The sequence below is a fragment of the Phascolarctos cinereus genome, unplaced genomic scaffold (genome assembly GCF_003287225.1).
Source record: "Phascolarctos cinereus isolate Bilbo 61053 unplaced genomic scaffold, phaCin_HiC Scaffold_9;HRSCAF=440, whole genome shotgun sequence".
NCBI classification, from domain to species: Eukaryota; Metazoa; Chordata; class Mammalia; order Diprotodontia; family Phascolarctidae; genus Phascolarctos; species Phascolarctos cinereus.
In genome coordinates this window covers 199047407-199073375 of record NW_027556402.1, presented here as the reverse complement: position 1 = coordinate 199073375, position 25969 = coordinate 199047407, and the positions used below count along the sequence as shown (strand labels likewise).

The 25969-nt window shown below is 47.2% G+C and overlaps 1 protein-coding gene across 10 annotated transcripts in view; it reads left to right on the top strand.

Annotated features, from left to right (window-relative positions):
• Window positions 1-24558, top strand: part of FGFR3 (fibroblast growth factor receptor 3) — a 92032-nt gene extending 67474 nt beyond the window's left edge. For 5 of the 10 annotated variants that reach the window (XM_020992242.2, XM_020992240.2, XM_020992238.2 and 2 more), the window contains 9 exons: window positions 3077-3222; window positions 3950-4071; window positions 6769-6879; window positions 7627-7817; window positions 10682-10804; window positions 11916-11986; window positions 14204-14341; window positions 19005-19110; window positions 20959-24558. In XM_020992242.2, coding sequence (XP_020847901.1) covers window positions 3077-3222; window positions 3950-4071; window positions 6769-6879; window positions 7627-7817; window positions 10682-10804; window positions 11916-11986; window positions 14204-14341; window positions 19005-19110; window positions 20959-21123 — 1173 coding nt within the window. In that variant the 3' untranslated portion in view covers window positions 21124-24558. Of the gene's footprint in view, window positions 1-3073; window positions 3223-3949; window positions 4072-6768; window positions 6880-7626; window positions 7818-10681; window positions 10805-11915; window positions 11987-14203; window positions 14342-19004; window positions 19111-20958 lie in introns of all 10 variants that reach the window. The other 5 variants (XM_078148902.1, XM_020992239.2, XM_020992237.2 and 2 more) reach the window with 1 other exon arrangement.
• Window positions 24559-25969: the final 1411 nt, after the last annotated feature.

Genomic DNA, 25969 nt, shown 5'->3' with positions numbered 1-25969 from the left:
CCTACCATCCTCCCCCTCCATCCTCTCCCTTCCCCTGCCAAGGCTGGAGAGGGCTTGGGGCCAGAGCCTTCAGGCTCCTATTCTGGACTCAACAGATTTGCTTTGGAATTGGGTACCAGATGTATTTCTTTTTAGCTTTTAATAGAAAAATTTATAAGAAAAGCCTCAGGCAACCATGGATGACTGGGATAAATAAGATTTAGTCCATATGCAGGGAACATAGTAGGAAGAGTGCTGGACTTAATTAAGAGACCCGAGTTCAAATTCTGACTCTTGCTAATTAATTATGTGACTATGGGCAAGTCATTTCACTCAGGTTCCTCATCTGTAAAACAGGCATAACAACATGCTCTCTACCTCAGAAGCACCTTGCGAGGAAAGTTTTGGAAAACCTTATAGGTACCCTGGGAATGGGAGCTATTATTAGAAAATGACTTAATATTTAAAATTGGCATAAGAGCATGTGCCCATGGTATGTTGAAATCTGACATCTTTGTACCATCTGGAGGAAGATGGTTTGAGAGGTCCCGACTTCACCAGGTCAGAGGAAAGAGGCCTTGGTGCTACTGAATCATCCCCCCTACTTACCCTACACGGATCCAAAATCTATCTTCCTGGTAACCCCTAGTCCTGCTCTCTGGGGCCAAGCAGAACAAATGCCCTTCCCCGTGACCACCTTCTAGGTCTTTGAAGATGGCTGTCTTGCCTCACATCCCCAGTTCTTCTCCAAGCTAAACATTCTTCAGTTGATCCTCAAAGGGCCTGCCTCATTTCCTGTCTCTTCACCAGCCTGGTTGCCCTCTTCTTAGAGGGGGGAGGGGGCAAGGGTGTCCAACTTGTCGATGCCTCTTCTAAAACAAAGTTCTCCAAACAAAGCTCGGTACTCCAAATGTGGCCTGACCAACCCGTCCATAGTTCTAGAGTCCACAGTAACCTGGCACCAAGGATTTATCAAGCCCTAGGCTTGCCAGGCCTCAGGAGATCTGTTCACTCTAGTTCAACACACATTTATACGAAACATTTCCTGTGTACAAAGGCCTGTGTTTGGTGCTGAGACCATGAAACTGAAAAGGGACATGACCTCTGCCTTCAGGGAGCATATACCTGAAAGGGGAAGAATCTATAGAAGAGGCATCATGGTGAGATGGAGCAACTACTAACTTTTAAGTCAGAGGATGAGTGTTCAAATCCAACCTTGGATGCTTCTGTGACATTGGAAGAGTGTTTAGACTTCCTCAGGCCTCAGTTGTATAAAATGTCCTCTGTGATCCATCCCAGTTCTAAATCAATGGCCTTGTTTCTGCAAACAAGCATTTAACACAAAGTTGAATACAAGGCAATGCCAGGAATGTTTGAGTCTACGTAATAAAACCATTCTCCACAAACACCTGGCAGCGTTAGGTCATTTGACGAGTCATGGGGCTTACAAAGCGTCCGGCCCATTTTCTCGATCTGCTAGGCAAGTTGTCTGGCAGCATTTGCTCAGAGAGTTCCTGTTGAATTCTTGTGATAAATGCTCACTTTGAGCTCGTCTCTGGTCTGCTGAGCACAAAATTTCCCATCCCTACTGACTTCCTGAAAAAAGCCGGGCCCTGCCCCTTAGGAGCCCTGCTATCCTGCCCAGAAAGCCCTGAAAGGCAGCCAGGTTTATCTGAGACCGAACCTCCTGGCCCCTCTTCTGTGGGTGGTCAGACTCCAAGAGGGCAAAGATACAAATAAGTGCCCCGGGCACCTCCCTCCACACACCCCCACACACACACTGGCATGAAGGGCCATAGTTGTATGAGTTCCTGCTGGGTATGGAGGCTTTCAGGTGAATTCGATAGCTCTCCAGGCATCTCTGTGGCCCTTGGGAAGAACTCAGCTTGGTTAAGGCCACACAGTGTTTTTAGGAAAATCTGGAGAAGGGGCTTCGAATTCCTGGACTCTCCCACCAGTGCCTTCTAAGGTCCCATTCAGCCTCAGGCCTAGGAAGGAACCAAAACCCAGCATTCTGGGACTTCCTCTCATCCAAACCACACACCAGGAATGACCCTGAGCATCTTTCTCAATGGACTGTGTCCAGGGCACACAGACTCAGAACTGTTATACCTAGTCAATGCATTCACTCTAGGGCTTGGGTTCAAGCCTCTGTGCTTAATGCAAGTGGGGGAAGGGGAAAGGGTATCTGGTTGAGTTCTTTCTACCTTTGCCCTTTTGGGGGGGGGGTCTGACCACCCACAGAGAGGGGACCAGGAGGTTGTCTCAGAAAAACTTGGCTGCCATTCAAAGTTTGGGGGACAGGATAGCAGGACTCCCCAAGAGAGGAAAGGTCATTAGGGTGTGGGGTGTAGTAGGAAGAAAAGTGGTCTTGAGGTTAGGAGACCTGGCTTTGAACACCAGCACTGATATTTGCTGGCTGTGTGACGCTGGCCAAGCTTCTTAACCTCTCTGTGTCTTGTTTGCTCATCTATAAAATGGAGGTGATGCCTGCATTTCGTGAATCAATTTAAAGCGGCAAGGGACCTCGGAGGTCATCTGATCCAACCCACTCATTTTAAGGATGAGGAAACCAAGGCCTTGCCTGAGGTCACACTGGTGGAAGGGCTGGAATGGGAGCCCAGGTCCTCCCCTTTCCATTGGTATCGCCTGGGTTATTATTCCCAGCCCTGGGGAAGATGAATGAGGAAGAGGAAGAGGTGGCCCTTGAGGTGGGCCCTAAGAATAGGGAGACTTTAGGGGGAAGGTGGTGTAGGGAAAAGCATGAGAAAGTCAGAGGCTGGAGATCCCAAGAGATATTTGGATGGGATGAGAAGGGGGCTGGAGGACAAGACTTAAGAGGCACCCAATTTGGTTGGAGCATAGACTGCATGGGAGGGAATGATTGGACATAATCATGCCAGATCATGGAAGGCCTTGAATGCCAGGACAGAATTTTCTCAGCTGGTAGTAGGGAGTCCCCATTACAAGGGACTGCATGATGGAAGCCGCTCTTGCTTTTCCCTTTTCCTGCCCTTCCTTGGAAAGACCATCTGGCCACATGGAAAGTGCTTGGAAAACACATGGCAATAACATTCTATTTGCTCCCTTCAAGCAGGTGTCCCTGGAGTCGAACTCGTCCATGAATTCCAACACCCCCCTGGTGAGAATCGCCCGCCTCTCCTCCAGCGAGGGGCCCATGCTGGCCAACGTGTCTGAGCTGGAGCTCCCTGCTGACCCCAAGTGGGAGCTGTGCAGATCTCGGTCAGTGCTTCGGGGCCCCTCAGCCTCAGACCTCCCCCTCCCCGCTTTTGCTCTTCTCTTCATCCTGCCTTGCAGTTACGCTGATTCTTCAACCCCTCTCCCTAGTCACGGCAATGGGAGTAAGGAGCCATGTTCCAATCTGAGCCTTGTCACTAAGTCACTGTGTGACTCTGAGTGCATCCTTTCCCCTCTGGGCTTTGTTATCGGTATTAAAAAAAACAAGGGGGTCTGGACTACATGCCTTCTGGTGTACAAGTTTTACTATTCCTTTGGTCACTGAGTGTGAGCTAGATACCCAGCCCTATGCTAGGAGAAACAAGAGAAAACATGGTTCTGAGCCCTCAGGGGGCTCATAGTCTGATTAAGGAGGGAGAATATGGAGCAGTGCCTGTTGATTTGATGTTAACTTGCGTGATGGAGACTCCAGAGTATTCAGAAACAGGAGAGATCTTCATGGAAGAGGCAGGGTGGAGCTGAGCCTTGAAGGGTGAGAACAGCAGCAGGAGCTCAGGTCAGTGGCACTGGACACAGAACACTTTTGCTCACAGCAACTCTGTGAAGAAGGTAGTGAGTGTCACGATTATTATCTCCATCTTACAGGCAAGGAAACTGAGGCTCAGAGGGATTGAGTGATTTGCCCTCCAAGAATACAGTCAGGTTTACTCCAGGGGGTAGGAAGGAGCAAGCATGTGGGAGTATGTCTTCACTGGTCTTTCTCTCCTTCTAGTCTTACCCTGGGAAAACCTCTTGGTGAAGGCTGTTTTGGCCAGGTGGTCATGGCAGAAGCCATCGGCATCGATAAGGACAAGCCCAACAAGCCCGTCACTGTGGCGGTGAAGATGTTGAAAGGTAATGTCAAATGAGCAAATGTGCCTGGCAAGGGAAGGGGGAATGGAGGAGAGGACACATAGAAGATGTTGCCTCCTTCTGGACCACCCTTCCTGTTGTTGAGTCCTTTCAGTGGTGTCTGACTCTTTGTGACCCCATCTTAGGGTTTTGTTAGCAAAGATACTAGAGTGGTTGGCCATTTTCTTCTCCAACTCATTTTACAGATGAGGAAACTGAGGCAAATGGGGTTAATGACTTGCCCACAGTCACAAAGCTATGAAATGTTTGAGGCCAGATTTGAACTCATGGCACCACTTTGCTACCATCTCCTTTCCTGGAAGTTACTTAAAAAGGGCCAAAAAATGCACTAAAGGAGTTGTTCCCCTGGTTGTTCAACTCCCTTCAGGAGAAAGAGAAGAAGGCCCTGGCCCCTGGAAGATCGAGGAGTGGACTTAGATGCTGCCCTCAGGGGGCTCACTGGAGGAAGGGGGAGAGTCAGGACCCTCCCTCTCTCTCTCTCACTCTCTTCTCTCTCTCTCTCTCTCTCTCTCTCTCTCACACACACACACACACACACACACACACACACACTTCAGTACTACTCTTAAACAACATGGCGGCCATGTCACAAGGCGTAGTGATGAATTGCCCAAGGAGTGAGGCAGACAGCAAATGCTGCTGTGATCTGGGGAGGGTAAGATCACTGGGCCACAGCATTCTGGGTAGGCTCCCCAGAAGATGCTTTGTTGGAACCCTGCCCAGGAGACCTTGAAAGCCCCTTCCAGCCTCAGAATATCCATGGTTAAAAAATGTCAGCAATGAATGAATAGCACCAAATAGCCATGACAGGAGTTCAGAAAGACATCTTAATAGATTCTCTGCTTCTGGTTAACTCCCTGCAGTGGACTGGAAAGGGCTCTGGACTTAAAGACAGAAGGACCTGGGTTTTAGGCAATCAGTACAATGCACCAGGCATTGTACTAAGCCCTGGGGGTACAAAAGGAGGCAAAAGACAGTCCCTGCCCTCAAGGAGCCTCCAATCTAATAGTCTCCACTTTGTCCTTCCCTGACAAGTCTCCATCCATTGCACTCATGTGCCAGCCTTATCTTTGGGGCAAAGACGTCACAGTACCAAGCATTTGGAATGCCGTCACCTAGAAATTGGGCGTCTACTGCTTGGAGACACAGTGTAGCACAGTGCTATACTACCTGGAGTCAGTAAACCTAGGGTCATGTCCCATTTCAGGCGCTGGGTGAACCTGGGCAAGGCGTTTCTGAACTTCACTTTCCTCACCTGTAAAATACTTGTAGTATGCCTCCCTCACAAAGTTGATGTGAGGGTCAAATGATATGATTTATATTGAATACCTCATAAACTATTGCAATTCTGGGGTCAGAGATAATAATAATATTAGTTATTCTTGATCCCAGAGGTCAAAACTAAGAGCTATGGGTAGACCTTGCAAAGAGGGAGGTTAAGACTCAATGGAAGAGAAACCCAACCAAATATTGGAGCTATTCAAAAGTGGAATGGGCCTACCGTGAGGGGTTTTCTTCATCTGGGAAAATCTGGGGGTACATCAGTCCCACCATGAGGCATATAACCCAAAGAGCTTAAAGACAGAAAAGAAAGTCTCATGTACCAGAAGTTTCATAGCAACAGTTTTTGTAACGGCAAAAAAACCCTGAAAGCAAAGAGTGCCTTTGGATACCATGCTGGTGTAAGGCCTCACTTGGGGAGGGCACCGAGGGGCTTCCTTTCGGGTATGGGGTGGACTAGAGGACCTCTCAGGTCCCTTCCCACTGTGATTCCATGATGTTCTAGGAGTCTGTGACTCTAAGGTAAATCTTGATACTCTGACCCGAGTCCCAATCAGTTGGCTTCTCTGCCATTGTGGGAAAGAGAGAGACCCAGGAGAGGTGCCAGGTTGTTTTGTTGAAACGAAGACCTCAATTAGTTCAGTTTGTTTTATGAGTGAAGCCTCAAGTTGAACACCAGAACTGTTCTTTGAATGTCCTTTGGTTGATGGCTGGCGTCCCCCAGGCTGCTACCCTTATGTAAGGATCTGGGCCTCACGCACCTGACCAGGCAGGTGTGGACTCTTTCCCCTGCAGCTGAATGAATGATCACTCAGTGGCCCTGCCAGGCTGCCCCATTGGCACCAGATTTACAGCCCTGTTGCTAATGCAGGATGATCCTGAGTATGGGGGTGGGGGGAGATGTGAAAAGGAGTGCCTCTCCTAAGCTAAGCCTTCAAGGTTCCTCAGCTCTATGTCCCATTATAGTCATTATTTGGCATTTGAGTCTTAGGTTTGAATCAGATGAACATGATGAGGAGGTGGGGGGGGTCTCTGGGGTGGGCCCTGCCAGCTCAAGCATGGTGGCAGGATTGTGCTGGAGCCTACTTGAATTTGCGATTGTTGAATTTTCAGTGTGAGCCTTTATACCTCAGAAATCAGCAGATGTTACAAATCAGAGCTCGATTTACCGTTTTGTGAATTGGCTAAGCTTAAGAACGTGATAAAGAAATAATGCAGATTCAACTTAAAAGTGTGTTGTGGGTACATTTTTTCTCCTGGAGAGCCAATTGTTAAACATTTGCCACCATAGCCCTGCATGGCCATATTAGAACTGCTATACTGTGATTTTTCTTGATGGAATTGGTTTTTACCCTAAAGGCAGGTGCCTGCCTGACCTCTTCTTCTTTACCCCCTTAGATGATGCCACGGACAAGGACCTGTCTGACTTGGTCTCTGAAATGGAAATGATGAAAATGATTGGAAAACACAAAAACATCATTAACTTGTTGGGAGCCTGCACGCAGGATGGTAAGCCGGCCCGAGGTCCCCAGCCTGCCCCCATCCTTCATCCTTCAGAAGCCAGGCATCCCCATCAGAAAAGGCCTCTCATTTCCAGTCTCCTCCCGGGATCTCAGACACCAGTCCTCCACCCTGTGCTTCATTTTCCAAAAGGGAGAACACACAGGCAGATAATGTTCTGATTACTGCACAGACAGAGAAACTGAGGCACTGGTGCAGACTCAGTGACCATACCAATCCCTGGGACAGTCCTGCAAATTCATATCCTGGGTTAGGCTGCTTGTAAACCATAGATCTGGGAAGTACCTTAGAAGGCAGCAAGGCCATCTAAACCAGGGGTTCTTACCCTTTTTGGGGTCACAGGCCCCTTCTCAGAACCATGGTTTTAAATGCATCTACATCTTAAAGCTATCTAAGCCAGGGGTTCTGAGCCTGGGGGTTCTTGGTCTAAGTAGGCACTGGATAGCCCCATCAGCAATATTGTAGAGGGGTTGTTGCAGGGGGTGGGAGGTTGTCCTGGGTGCCTTCTGAGGCTCCTTCCCATGCTGAGATTCTGCTATCCTGAGAACACTTGAGATCTAGGAAATGCAAGCCCAGTGTTCTGCATCCAGGGGCATTTCACTGCTGTTCTCCACCATCAGAACATCCTGGGACCAGCCCCAGGGTCCTGGGCTGGGGAACCACCTTGTGGCTTGCTCCTGGTGAAGCCAGCATCTCCGTAGGTGGGATAACACCGCTCTCCCCTTGGCCCCACAGGCCCCCTTTATGTCCTGGTGGAATACGCATCCAAGGGGAACCTTCGTGAATATCTGCGGGCCCGAAGACCCCCCGGGATGGACTACTCCTTCGATACCTGCAAGCTTCCAGAAGAACAGCTGACCTTCAAGGACCTGGTGTCCTGTGCCTACCAGGTGGCCAGAGGCATGGAGTACCTGGCCTCCCAGAAGGTGAGCAGGAGGGAGGGGCCGTGAGGGCATCCAATCAGGGGCTCGCCTTCTAGAGCACATGCGCCCGCACACACACACACACACACACACACACACACACACACACACACACACACACACACACACACCCCCTTCAGAAAGCCCACCAGCCTTGGCCAGCTTTCACCACCTGCAAAGGACTGTTGGCCTTAGAGTCCAAACACCTAGCTTCAGGTTATGGATCTGACACTTGCTAGTTTTTCTGAGGCTCAGTTTTCTACCTGTTAAATGGGGGTAATAATATCCTACTTGCCTCGTGGAGTTGTTCTAAGGCAAAGAACTTTGTAAACCTTCCTTAAAGCCCCTTAGAATGAGAGCCGTTATTTTTATGAAAGTGTATGGTTATTAATAGGGGCCTTCTCTGCACCTACACAACCCCCTCCATGTTTTAATAGGTGTTTTGTTTTGGTTTTTTGTGGCTTTTTTTTCATTTGTTGGCCAGTAAGGAAGGCTGGTGATAGGGAGCTCCCAGGTGAGGAAAGTCTCTGTACTAGTGCAGGTCAGCAGCTGATCTATGCCTTAGGGGAGTTTGGACAGCTGCAAGATGAGCAGCTTATATGCTTAAAAATAAAAGCAAGTCGTATATAAAAGAGATTTGCAGTTTCATATACAAGCCTCTTTCTATGTGCTGCTGTGTGTATGGAAATGCCTATTTTATTGTCTGTTTGTTAAGTTTAGAATAAAAATAATTTTTAAAAAAAGTATAGTTTAAAGAGTTTCCTAAAGCCTCTGAGAGGTTGTGACTTGCCCAGAGACACACAGTCAGTATGTTTCACTCTGACCCAGAGCCTGACGCTGTGTGGACTTGTGTGTGCACATTGCCCTTCGGGGTAGGGGTTCTCAACAGAAAGACCTAGTTTCACAACTATCTTTCTGCGCTTTTTTCTGGGTGACCTTGGGTAAGTAACTTCCTTTCTTTGTTCCTCAGTTTCCCCATTAGTAAAATGTAAGGGTTGGACTACGTGAAGGCCCTTCGCATTCTAACATTTTATGTTTCTGGCTTCCTGCAATTAAAAAAAGATGTAACTAACCTTTGGGTGGCACACTTCTCCAGACACAGTTAGACAGACATGTGGCTCATCCCCAGACCTATGCTGAGAGCCTTTCTAAGCTTGGCACTCTGTGAGCATCACCTCTGAGAGCCCTGGGTCCCCTCCGCACCCCAAAGACAGATCAGATGATGACTTTCTTCTTATTCATGAAGCACATTCTTCACACTCCCCCCCACTGAGGCAAGCCATCCATACAAGTGCCATTATCCCCATTTTACAGATGAGAAGTCAGGTCCCTTGGCCAAGGCACCAGAGATAAGTCTCAGAGCCAAGGCCTGAATCCAGGGCTGTTATTGTTCAAGTCAACTCTTCCTGAAGCTCTGAGGCTTCCCACTTCATAGGTAGAGAAGCCCAGGCAAATCCATTGTCCCAAAACTCCTGACCCATCCAATCCATAGCCATGGGATGGAAAGGCAACCTGGGCTCTTGCTTCAGTATATGCACATTTCCCTAAAAAGATTTTAAAACTGAGCAGAATAGAGAAGTAGAGTAAACCATGTGGATCTGGCCAGATGCTTATCCTTTCTTCTCCCCACTAACAATAGACAGTCATCCACACCAAGAAAGGGTTCAATAAACTGTGAGACCCCAGAAAGAACCCCACTTGACATAGGAGGCAATGAGACAGACATAGTCAAAAGAGAATTCCAGCTTTCCACTTGGGAAGGCCTGGGTTCAAATCCCACTTCTTGACACTAGCTGTGTGATACAAGCAGCTAGGTGGTATGGTGAATAGTGTGCTGGGCCTGGAGTCAGGAACACCTGAGTTCAAATATGGCCTCAGACACAGGAAATTGAGGCAAATAGGGTTAAGTGACTTGCCCAGGGCCACATAGCCACTAAGTGTCTGAGCCTATACCTGTCTCTAGGGGAATATAAAAGGGCTCAGATCCCCACCCCCAGGCCTGGTTTGCTCTGAACTATACTGCCCTTTTGAAGTTTTTTCTAATTAACTCAGTATCTCCCCCAGTACTCTGTGCAGGAGCATGAGGTAATCCCATAGAATCATGTAATTAATTTGAGTATCAAAGCTAAGAGGGACCCTAGAACATAGAATGTCCAAGCTGGAAGCAACCATCAAATGAAGGCCAGATGAGCTGGACAGGGTCTTCGAACAAACAACATAGACTGTCTGCACGAACAGGCAACTTGGTGGTCGTCTGATCTGGGGCCCTCTTTTTACAGTTGAAGAAACTGAGGCAAAGCAGGGACAGGACTTGCTAAAGGTCACATAGCGAAATAAGACTGAAATTCAAGACTGATTCTTAGTCCAGGGAAGACGAGAGATTGTTTTTTGGTTACGCCTCCTCACCCAAGTTGCCTTTGCATCCTCTTTAATGGAGCAGGTGAAACATGGCGGCCCAGAGCAGTATGGTTGGTGGGTACCATGGTCTAATCCTGCAGTGAGTGGAAGAAAATGATCCCAGGGAATGGAGTTACTGTATGAGGACCTATCCTGGTTCGTCTCACCTCAGCCATTCAGGTGGAGCGTATTTGGCTCACACTCAGGGCACGGTATTTTATTAGCTTCTTTACCTTCAGTACTTGTCAGAGGTAGAGAAGGAATGGGCAGAATTGTGACCATTCTCCAGATGAGCAAAAGCAGCCTCACAGGGGTTTAGCTTACAGACTAGGCAACTGCATGAGGCCAGCATCTCACTTAATTAGGACCTCCCTTCTCATGCCGACTCTCCTCTCTGAAATTTCCCCCCCCCAACCCCCCATGTCTGTAGTTCATTTGCTTATTCTCGGGTCCCCTCCCTCCCTACATAGTGCATTCACCGGGACCTGGCTGCCCGCAACGTGCTCGTAACAGAAGACAGCGTAATGAAGATCGCAGACTTTGGCCTGGCCAGGGACGTGCACAATATTGACTACTACAAGAAAACCACCAATGTGAGTAGATGACCTGAGAATACTAACTTAGATCTATCGCCATCTGGGGGCACACCCCATTTTTCTTCTCAATCTTCCTTCTTGACCCCAACCTTGTTTGTCAAGGGAGAATGAATCCTAAAATATCAGCATCTCAGAGAGTAGAGACAACTCAGAACTCTAGAATGTCACGGTTGGGAGGGAGCTTAGAACATGGAATGTTAACTAGGAAAAGGATCTTGAACATGGGGTGTCAGAACTGGAGGGGACCTCAGAACAAAGAACATGGAATGTCAGAGCTGGAGAGGAACACAGAGAATGAAATATCAGAGCTGGGAAAAGGACATTAAAATATGGAGTGTCAGAGGTGGAAGGGACCTTAGAATATGGAGTATCAGAGGTAGAGAGGACCTTAGAATATGAAGTATCAGAGGTGGAAGGGACCTTAGAACGTGGAAGGTCAGAGGTGATCTGGACCTAAAAACATAAAACAAAGGCTCAGGTCTCACCCCTCTGAGGTGAGATTTATCCTGTCATTCCCAGGTCAAATGCAAAATATCTTTCCCTTTTTTTCCTCAAAAAGTTGTGTATTCTAGAACCAACAAGCCAAAACCTGATCTTCAGGAGAAGAGAGCAAAAGTTTTTCTTCCATCAAGGGTTAAAGCTATATCTCCCTCTCTTCTTCCACCTTTGCCCCTCCTCCATAGCCAAAGAGAACGGGTTTCCTCCTTCTTCTTCCAGTCAGTTTGGGGACCTGATAACTGCCATGAACCCCAGAGTTCTTTTCTCTAGGCTAAGCACCCCAAGTTCCTCCTTCCATAGTTTCTTCCCATCTGTCCCATTCAGTTCCGCTCTGTGGGTGCATAAAAAACACCTACTATGTCAAGAACACAGCATGGGGCACAGCCCCCAGGAACCCCCACAGATGTTTGTGACAGCCATACCCCAGCTGCTGTTGCCCCTTCTAAAATAAGTCTGTAGACGGGTCCTTGATGAAAGGGCAGCTAAGCCGTGTGGGCCTCGTGGCCTGGCGTCCTAATCCTCTCTTTGGGAGCCCATGGGCCTCTGGGGCAGGGGTCCTCCGGGCCTGAATGTGCTGATGAGACATTCCTTTTTGTCTCCCTAATACCAGGGGCGGCTGCCTGTGAAGTGGATGGCTCCAGAAGCCCTGTTTGACCGGGTGTACACTCACCAGAGCGATGTGTAAGCATTTCCCAGCCAATCCCCTCCAAAAATCACAGTGCATCGGGCATCGGCAGCTTTGTCAGGCATTGCCTAGTCATCAAGTCTGGGATCTCTGAAACTGACAGAGAGAGACCTTGGAACCTGGGAGCGGAGGATGTTGGAGCTGGGGAAACACTAGAAAGTGGAACGTCCCAACTGGGAGGGAATGTGGGACGATAGAGGGCCAAAGTGTATGGGATGGATGTTAGAGGAGGAACACAGCATTAGGGACTCACTGTGGAACAGACCCCGAGGGCTTGAGGGGGTCAGTCAGTCCCAAACACTCCTTAGATGCTGCCATTTGGCAAGGCTGGAGGTAGGGTCTAAGGCTCGTCCTCCACACATACATATCAGCACTTTGAGAAGATAAGACATTACCATATCCATCCTTAGAGGGTCTCTGATTTCACTGGCTAAGTATTCTGCCCTCCCACCCATCCTCATCCCCACACGGATTGCAGCCATCCACTGACTTGGTAGAGAATCATTAAGAGTTGCCATGACCCAACACATACATCCATAGGAATTAGGCAGCTAGGGGGTATCATGGTGACCTAGGCAGCCAGGGGGTGCAGTAGATAGTGCTGTTGTTGGGGTCAGGAAGAGCTGAGTTCAAATGTGGCCTCAGACACTTACTGGCTGTGTAGCTGAGTAACCCTGGCCAAGTCACTTAACCCATGTTTGCCCCAGGGTTGTTGTGAAGATGAAATGAGATATGTGTTAATTATCATCATCAATCATCATTATTATAATTATTATAATACCTCTGTCTGCCTCAGTTTTGCCAACGGTAAAATGGGGATAATACTAGCACCTACCTTCCAGGGTTATTGTGAAGATAAATGAGATACTATTTGTAATACATTCTGAAAATTTTTAAATGCTATATGAATGCTAGTTATGGCTAGAGGCAGGCCTAGACACTTCTCGGGCCTTAGTGCTATATAAATGCTAGCTAGGATTATGATAACACTTCCCATTCTGCGTGTACAAAGAAGCTGTTGGGAGCATCACCCCCATTTTGCGGGAGAGGGACGTGGAGCTAAAGAGCAGGAGCTCCAGAGCGAATAAGTGATTTGACAGGAAGTTGGTGGCCAGCCCAGGATTGGAACCCAGATCTTTTGCCTCCACAGCTAGGAAAGGCTTTTTGAAGGAAACGGAATCCAACCCTTTGGGCTGTGGCCTCCCTCCCACTGCCTAAGCCCTTCTGGCCTTGGCTCCTAACTCAGGAATATGTTGAATTCTCTTATAACTAGTATCCGTGAACTCGGGGAATGGGTCTCCCCACCCTTGGATCTAAGCCACAAGCTCAGTGAGGCCAGGTTATCTATCCAGCCGATGTTAGACCTGGCTGTCTAAGCCTCCAGGTCGTCTTGTCCAGCCCCTTTACAGACAAGGGAAACTGAGACTCATTGATAAGTGACTTGCCCAGAATCACACAGAGGTACAATCTGAATCCAGGTCCTCTTTCCGCTCTATGCTAGTTATCATATTTCTTCCTTTTCCCTCCCAAAAGCCTTCCTCTAACCCACCTCCTGAAGCGCTCAGTCCCAGAGCTATTGGGCCATATCTGCAGCCCCCACTTTGGACAGTGTTCTCAAGGCTTGAAGGGAGGGTCCGGGGGGTTTCTCTAGGCGAGCTTGGGTATCGGCTTGCATGGAGAGGCCTGTGGCTCTTGGCTTGCCCGCCCTGAGCGGGAAGCTGGGCATAGATAATTAGGTTTGTTCTGTCCTCTGGAGTTGGGGAAGGGGGGCAGGGGTGGCCCTGGGAGGGAGGGAAATTGACAAAGAACTGGGGATAGTAGCTGGCTCTCACCTCCCCGATGAAATGCTCATTTTGGTTCAGACTGTGCCCGGGTGGGATCCTTGCTATTGAGTTGGGTCAGCAGAGAGATCTCTCGGAGGAAGTCCGAGGAGCGGCCTTGGGCAGCCAGTCACGCCATTGATAGCTCTGTTAGCCACGCGAGGCTGCCCGGGAACAAAGCCGGACACGGAAGGGGGGCCAGGAGGACGGGACCGGGGGAGAAGGAAAGGAGGGAAGCTGTGAGCAGGGCCAAGGAGAGAGAGGGAGGAATCGCTCCCAGTGTTTTCACAGCCCTTCTCCCTCCCTCACCCCCCATAAACTTTCATTCATTCATTCATTCATTCATTCATTCATTCATTCATTCATTACTTGTGTGTCTTTTCCTATTTCTAGCTGGTCTTTTGGTGTCCTGCTTTGGGAGATCTTTACTCTAGGAGGCTCCCCGTACCCCGGGATTCCTGTGGAGGAGCTTTTCAAGCTGTTAAAAGAGGGCCATCGGATGGACAAACCGGCCAACTGCACCCATGATCTGTAAGTGGGATACAACGGACAGAGCCCTGAACGTGGACTCAGGGAGGCTTGGGTTTGAATCCTGCCTTGGTCATTTAGTAGCCGTCTGACTCTAGGCAGATCACTTAACCTCGGTTTTCTCATCTGTAGAGTGGGGTTAATAATATAGCACCTGTCTCCTGGGCTGTTATGTGATCATCAGATAATAGATGTAAAAATGCTTTGCAAACCTTCATAGTGTTATTAAGTGCCGTCAGAGTGACCCTGGGGTGGTAGAGAGAAGCGGGATACCATTGAGCAGCCTGGATACCATAGCAGGCAAGCTCATGGTGCCCTGCCCCAGCCTCTGCTCCTTCCTGGAGCCTTTGGAGAAGCTCCTGCCAAGAGATTGTTTACCCAGCTCGGGCTCACTCAGTATGCAGCTGACAGACTCTGCCAGCCCAGGGTTACTCTCAGTCACTTATAATCAGGACCTTCTCTTCTCTCTCTCCTCTCCTCTTCCTCTCTCTCTCTCTCTCTCCTCTCCTCTTCCTCTCTCTCTCTCTCTCTCTCCTGTCTCCCTCTCCCCTCCCCTCTCTTCTTTTTTCTTCCCCTTTCCTCCCTTCCCCTCTCCTTCCCTACCCTCTCCTCTCTTCTCCTCTCCTCTTCCTCTCCTCTCTTCTCCTGTCTTCTCATCTCCTCCCTTCCTCTTTCCTCCCCTCCCCTTCCCTACCCTCTCCTCTCATCTCCTCTTCTCCTCTCCTCCCCTCCCCTTCCCTACCCTCTCCTCTCTTCTTCTCTCCTCTTTCCTCCCCTCCCCTCCTCTCTCTTTTCCTCCCCTTTCCTCTCCTTTCCTCTCCTCCCCTCTTCTCTCCTCTTCTCCTCTCCTCCCCTCCCCTCCTTGAGGGATTTGGAATCTGAGAAGCCCTGGGCAGGCTGGGACCAGGGAGCAGTGTGTGGTCTGTTTAGAGTCCTGGGAGGTCTGTGTGTAAAGGGCTTATTGTAGTACAGACCTCAGAGACAAGCACCTGTTCACTCTGGCACAGGGAGCCCTGCAAGGTGTGATTTCATGCCTGCTCCTTCAGCAGAAGCCTGCCCCACCTCTACCCCCACACACTTCCCAGGCTTGCCCAGAGCTTACGTACACTAGGTCCATGGACTTCTGGAGGGTTATACCCAGCTGAAAGAAGCGGGGTGCTAGAGCTGGCTCAAGATTGTTAAATTTTCAGAGTGAGTGTTTACACTTCAGAAATTGGCAATTATGACAAATTGGGGTTTGATTTATTGTTGGGTTGATTAAGAAAGTATTAATGAGGCAGATTGAACTTAAAAGTGTGTGTGTGCATACATTGCCCACTGCCCCATCCCATCAAGACCCTAAGCATTGCTCTATAAACATTTCTTGAGCTTGAATGCATAGAAGGTCCAGGGAAGAAAGTCATCAGCAGAGCAGAGGCTGAAAAGAAGACCACCACCACCACCACCAATAATAATTGGTGAATGCCAAGGAAGCTGGCACGTGCCAGGCGAGAACAAAGTGATATGTGTGTATGTGTATGTGTATGTGTATGTGTATATGTACATATATACACACATACAGATATGTGTGCATATGGGTATATATGTGTATGCATACATAGATACATATACACACACATATATTATATTATATTATATTATATTATATTATATTATATTATATTATATTATATTATATTATATTATATTATATTATATATGTATTATACACACACACACACACACACACACACACACACACACACCTGGCTGGAAGAGACCTCAGGTCCAGCACCTCTTTTTACTGGGTGGGAGGGCAGGGACCAGAAAAGGGTAAGTGATATGCCCACGGTCACACAGCTAATAAATAAAAGGTGGAGCAAGACTAAGGTCCTGGGAAGTTAGAGCTGGCGGGGACCTCACATTCCATCTAGTCCTCCATCTTCATTTTATAGATGGAGGAAAATGAGACTCAGAATAGGGAAGGACTTGTCCTTCTCCTGCCAGCCTCAGTCAGGCCCTTGCATTGGCTTCCCTGGCCTACTAGGCTAGCCCCTGCTTCCTCTCCTTCCTCCAGTTTCTTTCCTGTCTTCTTACCTGCCATGTTGCCAGAATCATTTTCCCAAACTGGCCAGTCCAGATTTTCTTCCTCGGTCCTCCCGTCTTCCCGTTTCTTCCTCCACCTTGCCCGTCCTGGCTCCTTCCACCAGGTTGCAGTGACTCCAGAATGAGGCCCCTTCCTTGTCAGTATATTGAGATCTGGGCCTCTCCCTCCCTCACTTGTGTCTGGGGAGCAGTCTGCTCAGAAAAGGCTCATCAAGTCCCCACACCTCTAGTTCAGACCTTTATCATCTCCTCTTGCCTGGACTCTTGTAACATCCCCTTCCCTGCTTTTAGCAACCTTATGGTCCCTCCTGCAAATACTGCTTAAGTAATCTTTCAAACGTGTCCCTCCATCTTTCCTCTACTGAAAAACCTTCCCTGATACCTGTTAAATGAAGGATAAACTGCCATTCAAAGCCTTTCTAAGTTTTGCTCTAACCTGTCTTACCTACGGGGTTACTCACACCCCAAACTCCAGCTCCAATGGGCTGCTCTCCCTTTTTCTCCATGTTTCGGTCTCTCCTACCCTTCATGCTTAGAATGGATTTTCCCCCTTTCCCTCACTTCCCATCTGAGTCATTGGAAGTCCTGCCCTTCATTTGAAGCCCAGCTTAAGTGTCCCCTCATTCATGAAACCCTTCCCGATCTTCCTTTCCTACTTTTCCCAGCAAAAGTGATCTCTCCTTCCCCAGATTTTTCATAGAACTTTATATGGATGGGCATTTCTCCCTCCGGAGTCAGTGGACTTGGGTCTGAAGCCAGGCTGTGCCACTGTTGGACAAAATATTTAACTTCTGGATCTCAGTTTCCATATCTGTAAAATGTGGGGGTAGAATGCTAGATAGCTTCTAAAGTCCCTTCTAACTCCAAATCTAAGTTCATATGATTATCCCTAACATCGTAATTATTTATCTTTTCCCCCATTATCTTATAATCTCCAAGAAAGCAGGGTCCTTGTTGTATCTATGAGTATCCTGTACACAGTAGGCGCTTAATAAATGCTAGGTTTGGTTGTAGAAGATCACACTCCATTACTCCAGTCCCTCCCCATAGTGGAACCAGTCTTGGGTTCTTGAAGGCTATGACAATGGAGAGCATGCTAGATTAGAAAGGCTTGTGTCTGCTGTGTGAGGACCGGCCTAGTGAAGTGCAGAAAGGCTTATTAACCAGGAGGGCACCCACCAAGGGAGAGATTCTTTGGCCCTGGCAAGCCACAAAGTCAAAATGAAAAATAGCCCTCAGTCCCTGCCTCGCACCACTGATGTTCTCAATATGTATTTCTCTTCTCCACCTGATTGAGTCTTGCCCCATTAAATTACCACACCTCTGACTAATCTTCAGTTTAGGCCATACAGAGTCTTTGCCCGGTCCCAAGCCTCCCAGAGCCCCCACTATCAATGTGGGATATGATTTACTTTATAGCCTTCTTGGGCCAGATGCTGGCACACCACGTGACTCTTTGCAGCTTTGCCAACTCTGGACAGGTGGACAATGTCTGTGAGTGGAAAGAGAAGAGAAGGCACTTTAAACAATCCTAAAATGATTCCCTAAACAAAAGCCTATCTTTTTTTTTTAAACACCATTAATTCTTTTTTAAAAAAAGATGTTTTATTGATTCCTTTCTAAAAAAAAATGTTGACGTCACTTTCTGATCTCTATGTATGTCTCTGTTTCTCTCTGACTACCTCCCTCTCTCTCTCATACACACAGAAACACATGGGCGCGTGCACATACACACACACACACACACACACACACAGTAGAATTTCCCCTTGTAAAAAGAAATATGTTTAAGCTAAACAAAACAATATATCGGCCATGTGTGAAAATATATTCTTCAGTCCACCACCTCTTTGTTGAAAAGAGAGAGAGATATGCATCACCATCAATCCCCTGAAGTTAGATTGGAATGACAGGGTTCTTCTAGTGCTTTTTCTATGACTCAGAATCGCAGTGCAGTACAGTTTCTGAGGCATCCAAATTGAATATAGCCCAAAGGACAATGGAGGAAAGACCCCTTAGAATATGAGAGCAGGGACTGTTTTCACCTCTCCTTATATCCTCAGCACTTACCACATCACCTGGCATAGGGTAAGTGCTTACTAAGTGCTTTTTGTTTGAGTAGCTCTCAAGTTGGAGAGGAACTCAGATGCCATCTTGTCTAACCCTTTGATTTTATAGCAGAGAAAAACAGGCCTGAGAAGGTCAAGTACCTTGTCCAAGGTCACACAGGGCTAAGTGTCAGAAATAGAATTTGGACCCAAAGTCAGTGGTGTCAATGATGCCATCCAGTAACTCTGTTGTCTAAAAAGGAGACCCACCCACCCACCCCAGGTCACTGTCCATGGTACTTTGCTGGCTCTGTAAAAATAACAGGGCCCAGGCCTGCCATTGTGTGTCTTTCCAGTACGGGGTTTGGGATTGGGTCTGAAGTTTGCTCTTCTGTGAGATGAGGCATTTGGACTGGATTATCTTGTAGGTACCTCCCCAGTGGGCCCATCTATTACTGAGCACATGTGGTGCTTTTGAAACCACCAGGCCCCCATTATTTCTCACTCTTATTCTCCCTGTCCTATTTCCTCAGATATATGATCATGCGTGAGTGCTGGCATGCGGTCCCATCCCAGAGACCCACCTTCAAGCAGCTGGTTGAAGACCTGGATCGAGTCCTCACAGTCACATCAACAGATGTAAGTGGCCAAGGTTTCTTGAGGATCACGGGATGGAGGTTCCCTCACCTTCTTCCCCTGCCCCAGGTCTGTTTTGGGTTAGGGGGCTCAGTGAATCGTATTTTGAGTTTCTCTGGCCATCCTGCTCATTATCCTTCTAGCCCCAAACATCTGAACCACCTTGGAAAGTAGCGAGCTTCCCATCACTTAGAGGTCTTTAGGTAAACGAGGGGTGGATGGTCATTTTTCAAGGATGAGCATCTCCCATGTGCAGGTTGGGTGCAGAGCATGGGGAATCCAATCCCTCCCGTGTGGGGAAAACCTTTGCTCTGCCTGGGACATGAAAACACAGTTAGGCAGCAAGTGCTAAGTGCTCCAGAGGTCCTGAGGAACTCAGAGGAGGGGGAGGCATCATGGCCTGGGGTGGTTAGGGTAGGCTTCCCAAAGGAAGTGAGAATCTGGAGCGGGGGCTTAAACCAGGACTTTACCCCCAAGGAGTACATGAATAGGGGGGGGGCAAGGATAACATCTTCACTTAAATAGAATTGGCTTCCTTTGTTTTTTAACATTTTTTTAAAATTCTGGGTTCCAAATTCTCTCCCTCCTTCCAGCCCTTCCCTCACCCATTGAGAAGACAAGCAATATGACATCCATTATACACGTGAAATCATACAAAACATATTTCTATGTTAGAATTGGCTTCTTTTGTAATAGATTTTATTTTATGTGTTTAAAAGCATCACACTTAGAAGGGGTCTGTGGGCTCCCCTAGACAACTGAAGGGGCCGGTGACAGACACAAAAAGGGTTCAGAACACCTTGCTTAGACAATCAGAGGAGGAAGAAGGAGCCGTCAGCTGATTCAAATTGGGCGAGACACTAAGCCTCCCAGCTCTGTGTCAGGCTGTTACACAGGCTGATACCCTCTGCCAGCGTCTATTCCAGTCTTCCTTCATGGCCCAGCTCAGATATCCATCCTCTCCTCCATGAGCCTTCCCTGATTTATGTCCTCTTCCCCTCCAAAGAGTCATGAGCCTTCCGTCCTTGGATCATGGATTAGGTCATTTGGGTTGACCTCTTCCCCATTTGTTTTCTACTCTTTTATCATTGTTACTGGGTCCCCATCTCATCTTTCTACTGGACTGAGTTTTTCAAGAGCAGGGCTCCCATCCTCTCCACCTCTGAGTCACTAGCATCCCACCCAGGGCCTTGTACATAGTTGGGGCCTAATAAATCTATGTTAAATTGAACTGCTGCAGTCAATAGGAAGAGCACTGGATTTGGAATTGGAAGGCCTGAGTTGGAATCGCAACTCTGCTATTTACTTACTTCCTCTCTCTGGGCCTCAGTTTCCATATCTGTATATAAACATCTCAGGCCATTGCCAGTCATCTTGACTTTTGTCCTGCCACTGGACGTGAATGACTCTGGAAAAGAGAGGGAGGCTGAAGACTTTGTGCCATTCTGCCCCATTCAATTCACACAAGTCAAGAGATATCATTGGGTCCTCTTGGAAACAAACAATGCTAGCCATATAAATATGGAGCTAAGTCAGCTAAGCTCTTCTCCCTCTGAATTCTTTGAATCATCTGACCAAACACTTGACACTTACTGGCTATGTGACCCTGGGCAAGTCACTTAACTCCAATTGCCTAAAAAGAAAAAAAGAAATGAATTTTTCGAATCATATTTGAAAGTGGGAGAGACAAATAGATATGGGTGGGAGGTGGAAACCACCTGCTCCCTTTCTGCTCTGGATTTGGGGTAAAAGCCCTACATTCTAATCCCGGCTGTGCCACAGAAGGAGGCTGAGGTTATCTCTCAGTTCCCAGGGCTACTCTGACTCTGTTTCTCTCCCTTCCCCCAACAGGAGTACCTGGACCTGTCTGTTCCCTTTGAACAGTACTCCCCTACCTGCCAGGACAGCCACAGCACCTGCTCCTCCGGAGACGACTCGGTGTTTGCCCACGACCTGCTGCCAGAGGAGCCCTGCCTCCCCAAAGGCCCCAAGTGTAACGGCGCCCTCAGGACGTGATAGCCTCCCGGACCTGGCCCCGGGGCCTGTGGGGAGCTGAGCTCGTCCAGAATGGAGGCCTACAAGCCTGGAACCAGAGGGGACTAACCATTCAGAAGGATGGGGTCTGGGCTCAGGCTGAGCAGAACCTCCTGGCCCACCGAAACTTTGTTTTCCCCCGGATCATTTTTGCTGTAGAAAGAAGCCAAGAAGCACTGTATGGCCTGAAAGAAGAAAAGTCTCTTGCCAAGATGATTATATGATAGTATATATATATATATAGATTTTATATATATAGTATATATATATATATATATATATGAAAATAGAATGTCAGTCTAGCGGTTGTGAGCTCTCCCGCTTCCTCACCAAGGAAAAGGGATAGACTGGAAGTCATCATTCTGTGCTATGATGTGGAGAAGATTTTTTTGAAGGTTCTGGGATAGGGAGGTATGTGGGGAAAACAGGGGAAAGGCAGTGTGGTACAGTGGTCAGAGAACCTGGGTTTGATCCCCATCTCTACTACTGTACTTCCTGAGCTATCCTGGACAAGTCACTACCTCTCTGGGCCCATTTCCTCCACTGGGAAATGACCACAAGGTCAACTCCTGTGATCTAGAGAAGGTTTGGAAGAGGAAGGAAGGTAGGTTGGGGTTGTAGTTGTCGGGGATTTTTTTTTCTTTCCATAACGAATGTAGAGAGATTGCCTTTTTGCAGTCTAACTGAGGACTATTTGGAGGGAGCAGATTCCATATCCCCTCAGGGGACCGGGTGCAGGTGTGGTCCCACCTACTGGAGGGTGACTCTGGGTTTGAGAGAAAGCATTGTATACAAAGATGGAGGACAGGAGAGGCTTTGGGCCTCGAAGGGACAGTCTTGGCCTTGTGGCCTTCTTCTCCCAATTAACAAAAAGTCTGGCCAATGTGGAACAGGAATGATCAGTGGTCCGACTTGGGTTGAGGGGCAGCCAGAGGCAAAGGGCATCTATCTTGCTTCAGTTCTTCCAGCTCCGGTCATGATTAGGACAAAGAGGAGGCAGAAGCAAGAAACATTTCAGGACTAGGTCTCTGGAGCAGGAGCAGGGGGCTAGGGCAAGGGTTCATGTTGGAGTAAGTGTCAGGACAGTGTTGGAAGTAGAGTAAGGGTCAAGTGCCATATTTCCTCAGTGGGTAACTAAGAAGTCAAGAGAGGTAGAGTAGTGTAGTGAAAGAGACACTGACTGGGCTTGGAGGGATAAGGAAATCTGAATCAAAGCCCGGCTCTGCCATTTACTATGCATGTAATCTTCAGCAAGTTTATCCCCCTCCTGGACCTCAGTTTCCTCCTCTGTAAAATGGCGGAATCAGCAATCTCTCAGATACCTTTTGGCTCTAAATCCCATGATCCTCTAAGTCACCTTCTCTTTCCGGGCTTCCTGTTCTGTTTAGAGTTGCTTTGGGGGGAACTAGGATTCCTGCCTCAGGGGTGTGACTGATTAGTTGGTTGGCTGTTTGGAGCTGGGGCTTTTTGTCTTCTGTATTAAAGAGAAACATCCCAGGTGTCAGCTCCCCCCCATCTCCTTCCCCCATCCCATGAAGATTTGAAATTACGGGTACCTGAAGGCAGGAGCCTTTAATTTATATCAAAAAAGGTTTATTCCAGACAATTGTGTATATACATATAAATAGACGCTCTGTGTGGGTGGGTGTGTATGTGTGTGTATCTGTGTGTGTGCGGGGGTGTGTGTACATAAAATATATATATGGAGAGTGTACAATAGTGGTCCACCTTAAGCAAGATGGATGGAAGGCCCTCAGAAGTAAACATTACAATTCCAAATACCGGACCTTTGGGGAAAAAAAAATAAGAAGAGGAAAGAAAAAAAGAAATTGCGTTTTGTTGTTGTTGCTGTTATTGTTCTATATTGTCACAGTTTTGTTTTAAAAATTGTATTTTAACCTGTATATTTGTAAAGTTATTTATAGCCTGCTGAAGGGACTCCGTCTGCTTTGTTTAAAATATGCTAGCATTGCTGTCAACCTAATTTCCCAGAGTTTTAAGAGTTTTAACTTATTAACAGCTGCAAAAGTAAGTATATGCCTTTGTTTCCATGTTTACGGGAACCATCGAGCGAATGTATTGTGTGCACGGTCCTGAACAGATGTCATGAGATTGTCTGTGTTGTTTCAGATTCCAACTTTTCTCCGGATTGCAGTGAGGTGTTTTGGGTTTATTTTTGCAACAACACAGTTAAGCGAGAGCCCCCAGAGACAGCCTTCAGGAGGGAGGCTGTGCTTGTATTTTGTTTTGAGGAAACTGAGGCTGGTGGGATTCAGTGTGGCTTGATGTGCCTGGGCTGGGCAGGGCTTTCTCTGTTCCTTCTCTTTGGAGGGGTGGGAAGGTCATGAATCCTTCTGCCAGATGAAGATATTCATTATTGTTGGCCCAAAGCGTGTTGGCTTCCTTTCCCAATGTTTGGGTTGGATATGAAGGGGACAGAGCTCAGCCCCCTGACTTACTGGTCCCCAGCCCTCCAAGCATCCCTGCATGGCCTGCATTTCACATGTGACCACAGCATCCCACCGTCCCCAGAGACATAGCCAGAGAGTGCCCCAGCCCTCAGCAAACTACACACTCAGTTAGGAGACAGATAGGTCAGTGTTGGAAACCTGGCTTTTTTTTTTTAAAACTCTTTCTGGATGATACAAGAGGCATTTCTGAGTGTGTCCTGTAATTTCCTCCCTCACCACCCAGCTAGTTCCTTCATGATGAAGCAAAGGAAACAGAGTCCTGGTCTGTGACTATGTACTCTTTCCCTCTTTTCAGAATTTCTTGGAAACTAAAGTCTAAAAAAATAATTTATAGTTTAAAGATGATGCCAAGAAGCAGGTTTCTTTTCTTTCTTTTTTTTTTTTAATTTGGGGTCTATTTTGCAGAGAAAGTAGATTTCTATAGGGGGGACATTTGGTTTGGTTTTGTTTGGGGAACTTCAAATGGGAGAGAAAAAAATGGTATTTTCCTACAAATGTCTTCTAATCACGTACATTCCGCAGACGGACAGAGTGTGACGTCCAGCACCAGAGGAGAATGTACAATCGTGCGCATGGTTTCAAATGTTATTAGATATTATAAATATATATATATAATTTATTGAGTTTTTACAAGATTGTATTTGTTACTGTAGACTTAACATTTCTTATGCAATGCTTATATAGTTTTATAGCCGGGACTGTTACCTTTAAAAAGTTTGGGAGACAAGTGCCATAAATCATTTTCTCCACTGTTATATAGTTGGCAGATTTGGGATGGCTTACTCTCTGTAGGCAATTCCACGTTTATTTGAGACATGCAGTACCCATCGGTGGCTGCTGTCAGAGGCGTCAGAACACTAAACACAGCAGACTCTGCTTTTCTTAACCTGGCAAACTTTAACTTTTACCAAAAAATAAAATAAAATAAAAATTGGTTTAAGCTTCATTTTCTTTCTCTCGTGTCATTTTTGGGCCCAATCAGGAAAAGGTGGGGAGTTTTGCCATTGGCCATCATGGGGCCTAAAGACTAAAAGGGGCCTTAGAGAAGAGATGAGGTACAATCAGGAAGGAGACTAGAATTCGAGTCCCTTGATCCCAAATCTAGTGATTTTTTTCCCCCTCTGCTTCTCATTGGGTGCCATCCCACTCTCCCTCCCCCTTCACAAATAAATCAGCTTCAAGGGTGCTGTTTGCAGAAGCACCCTATATTAGCTATCATTTATATAGCACCCAATTATAGATATTATTTATATAGCACCTTACATAGAGGGAGTCTCATTTGAGACTCCCTCTAACTCTTTGAGGTAGGTTTTGTTATCTCCATTTTACATATTGGGAAAGTGAGGCCAAGGATGTTCAGATTACTTAACACAGGATCACACAGCTAAGAAGTGCCTGAGATGGGATTCGAACTTGGGTCTTCCTGACTCCAAGTCCTCCACTTCATCCGCTGTACCACTTAGCTCCCTTCTACCCTATCTGATTCTTTTTTTATTCTTTTTTTTATTTTTTTTTTTAGGCAACTGGGATTAAGTGACTTGCCCAGGGTCACACAGCTAGTAAATGTCAAGTGTTTGGTCTAAGGCTGGACTTGAACTCAGGTCCTCCTGACTTCAGGGCCGGTGCTCTATCCACTATGCCACCTAGCTTCCCCCTGCCCTATCTGATTCTAAGGCAGAGCCAGGAATTGTTATGATTCCATAATAGAGGCAGGGGAGAAATGCCAAAGTCATTACTTAAGTCTCTAATGGAACCTCAATTGGCAGGATCACCAGAGGGATTTATTTACCTGAATGAGAATCCTCTCCAGCCTTTTCTTTGAAGACTCAGTGATGGGGAACTGCCTAAATGCCGTCCAATGAGAAGCCTGGCAGAAAGTGCCAAGAGTTTGTAGCCCCTCGGGCAGTCTGGTGAGGCCTGTGGACCACTTCTCAGAACCATGTTTTTAAATGCGTAAAATATTTAGGGTTACCAAAAAAAAACCAATTATTTTGAAATACAGATGGGTGTGTACTAGCGCCAGCTCAAACCTGCTTGTGAGAGCTCATTGTTAAATTTTCAATGCGAGCATTTACACCTCTGGAAATCAGCAAACACTATAAATTGGCCTGATTTACTGTTGATTTCTAGACTTAAGAAAGTGATGGAGAAAATGTTAACAATGCAGATTAAACTAAAAAGTGGTGGTGGGTGTTTTGGGTTTTGTTTGTTTTTTGAGTCAGTTGTTAAAAGCACACATTGAATCCAGGTATCTAAATATTAAGAAAATAAATTCACAAGTGCCAGGTTTAGAACCCTGTCCTTACCCTACCTCATTTCACAAGAGAAAACTGAAGCCAAAGGGGCACCCAGTGACT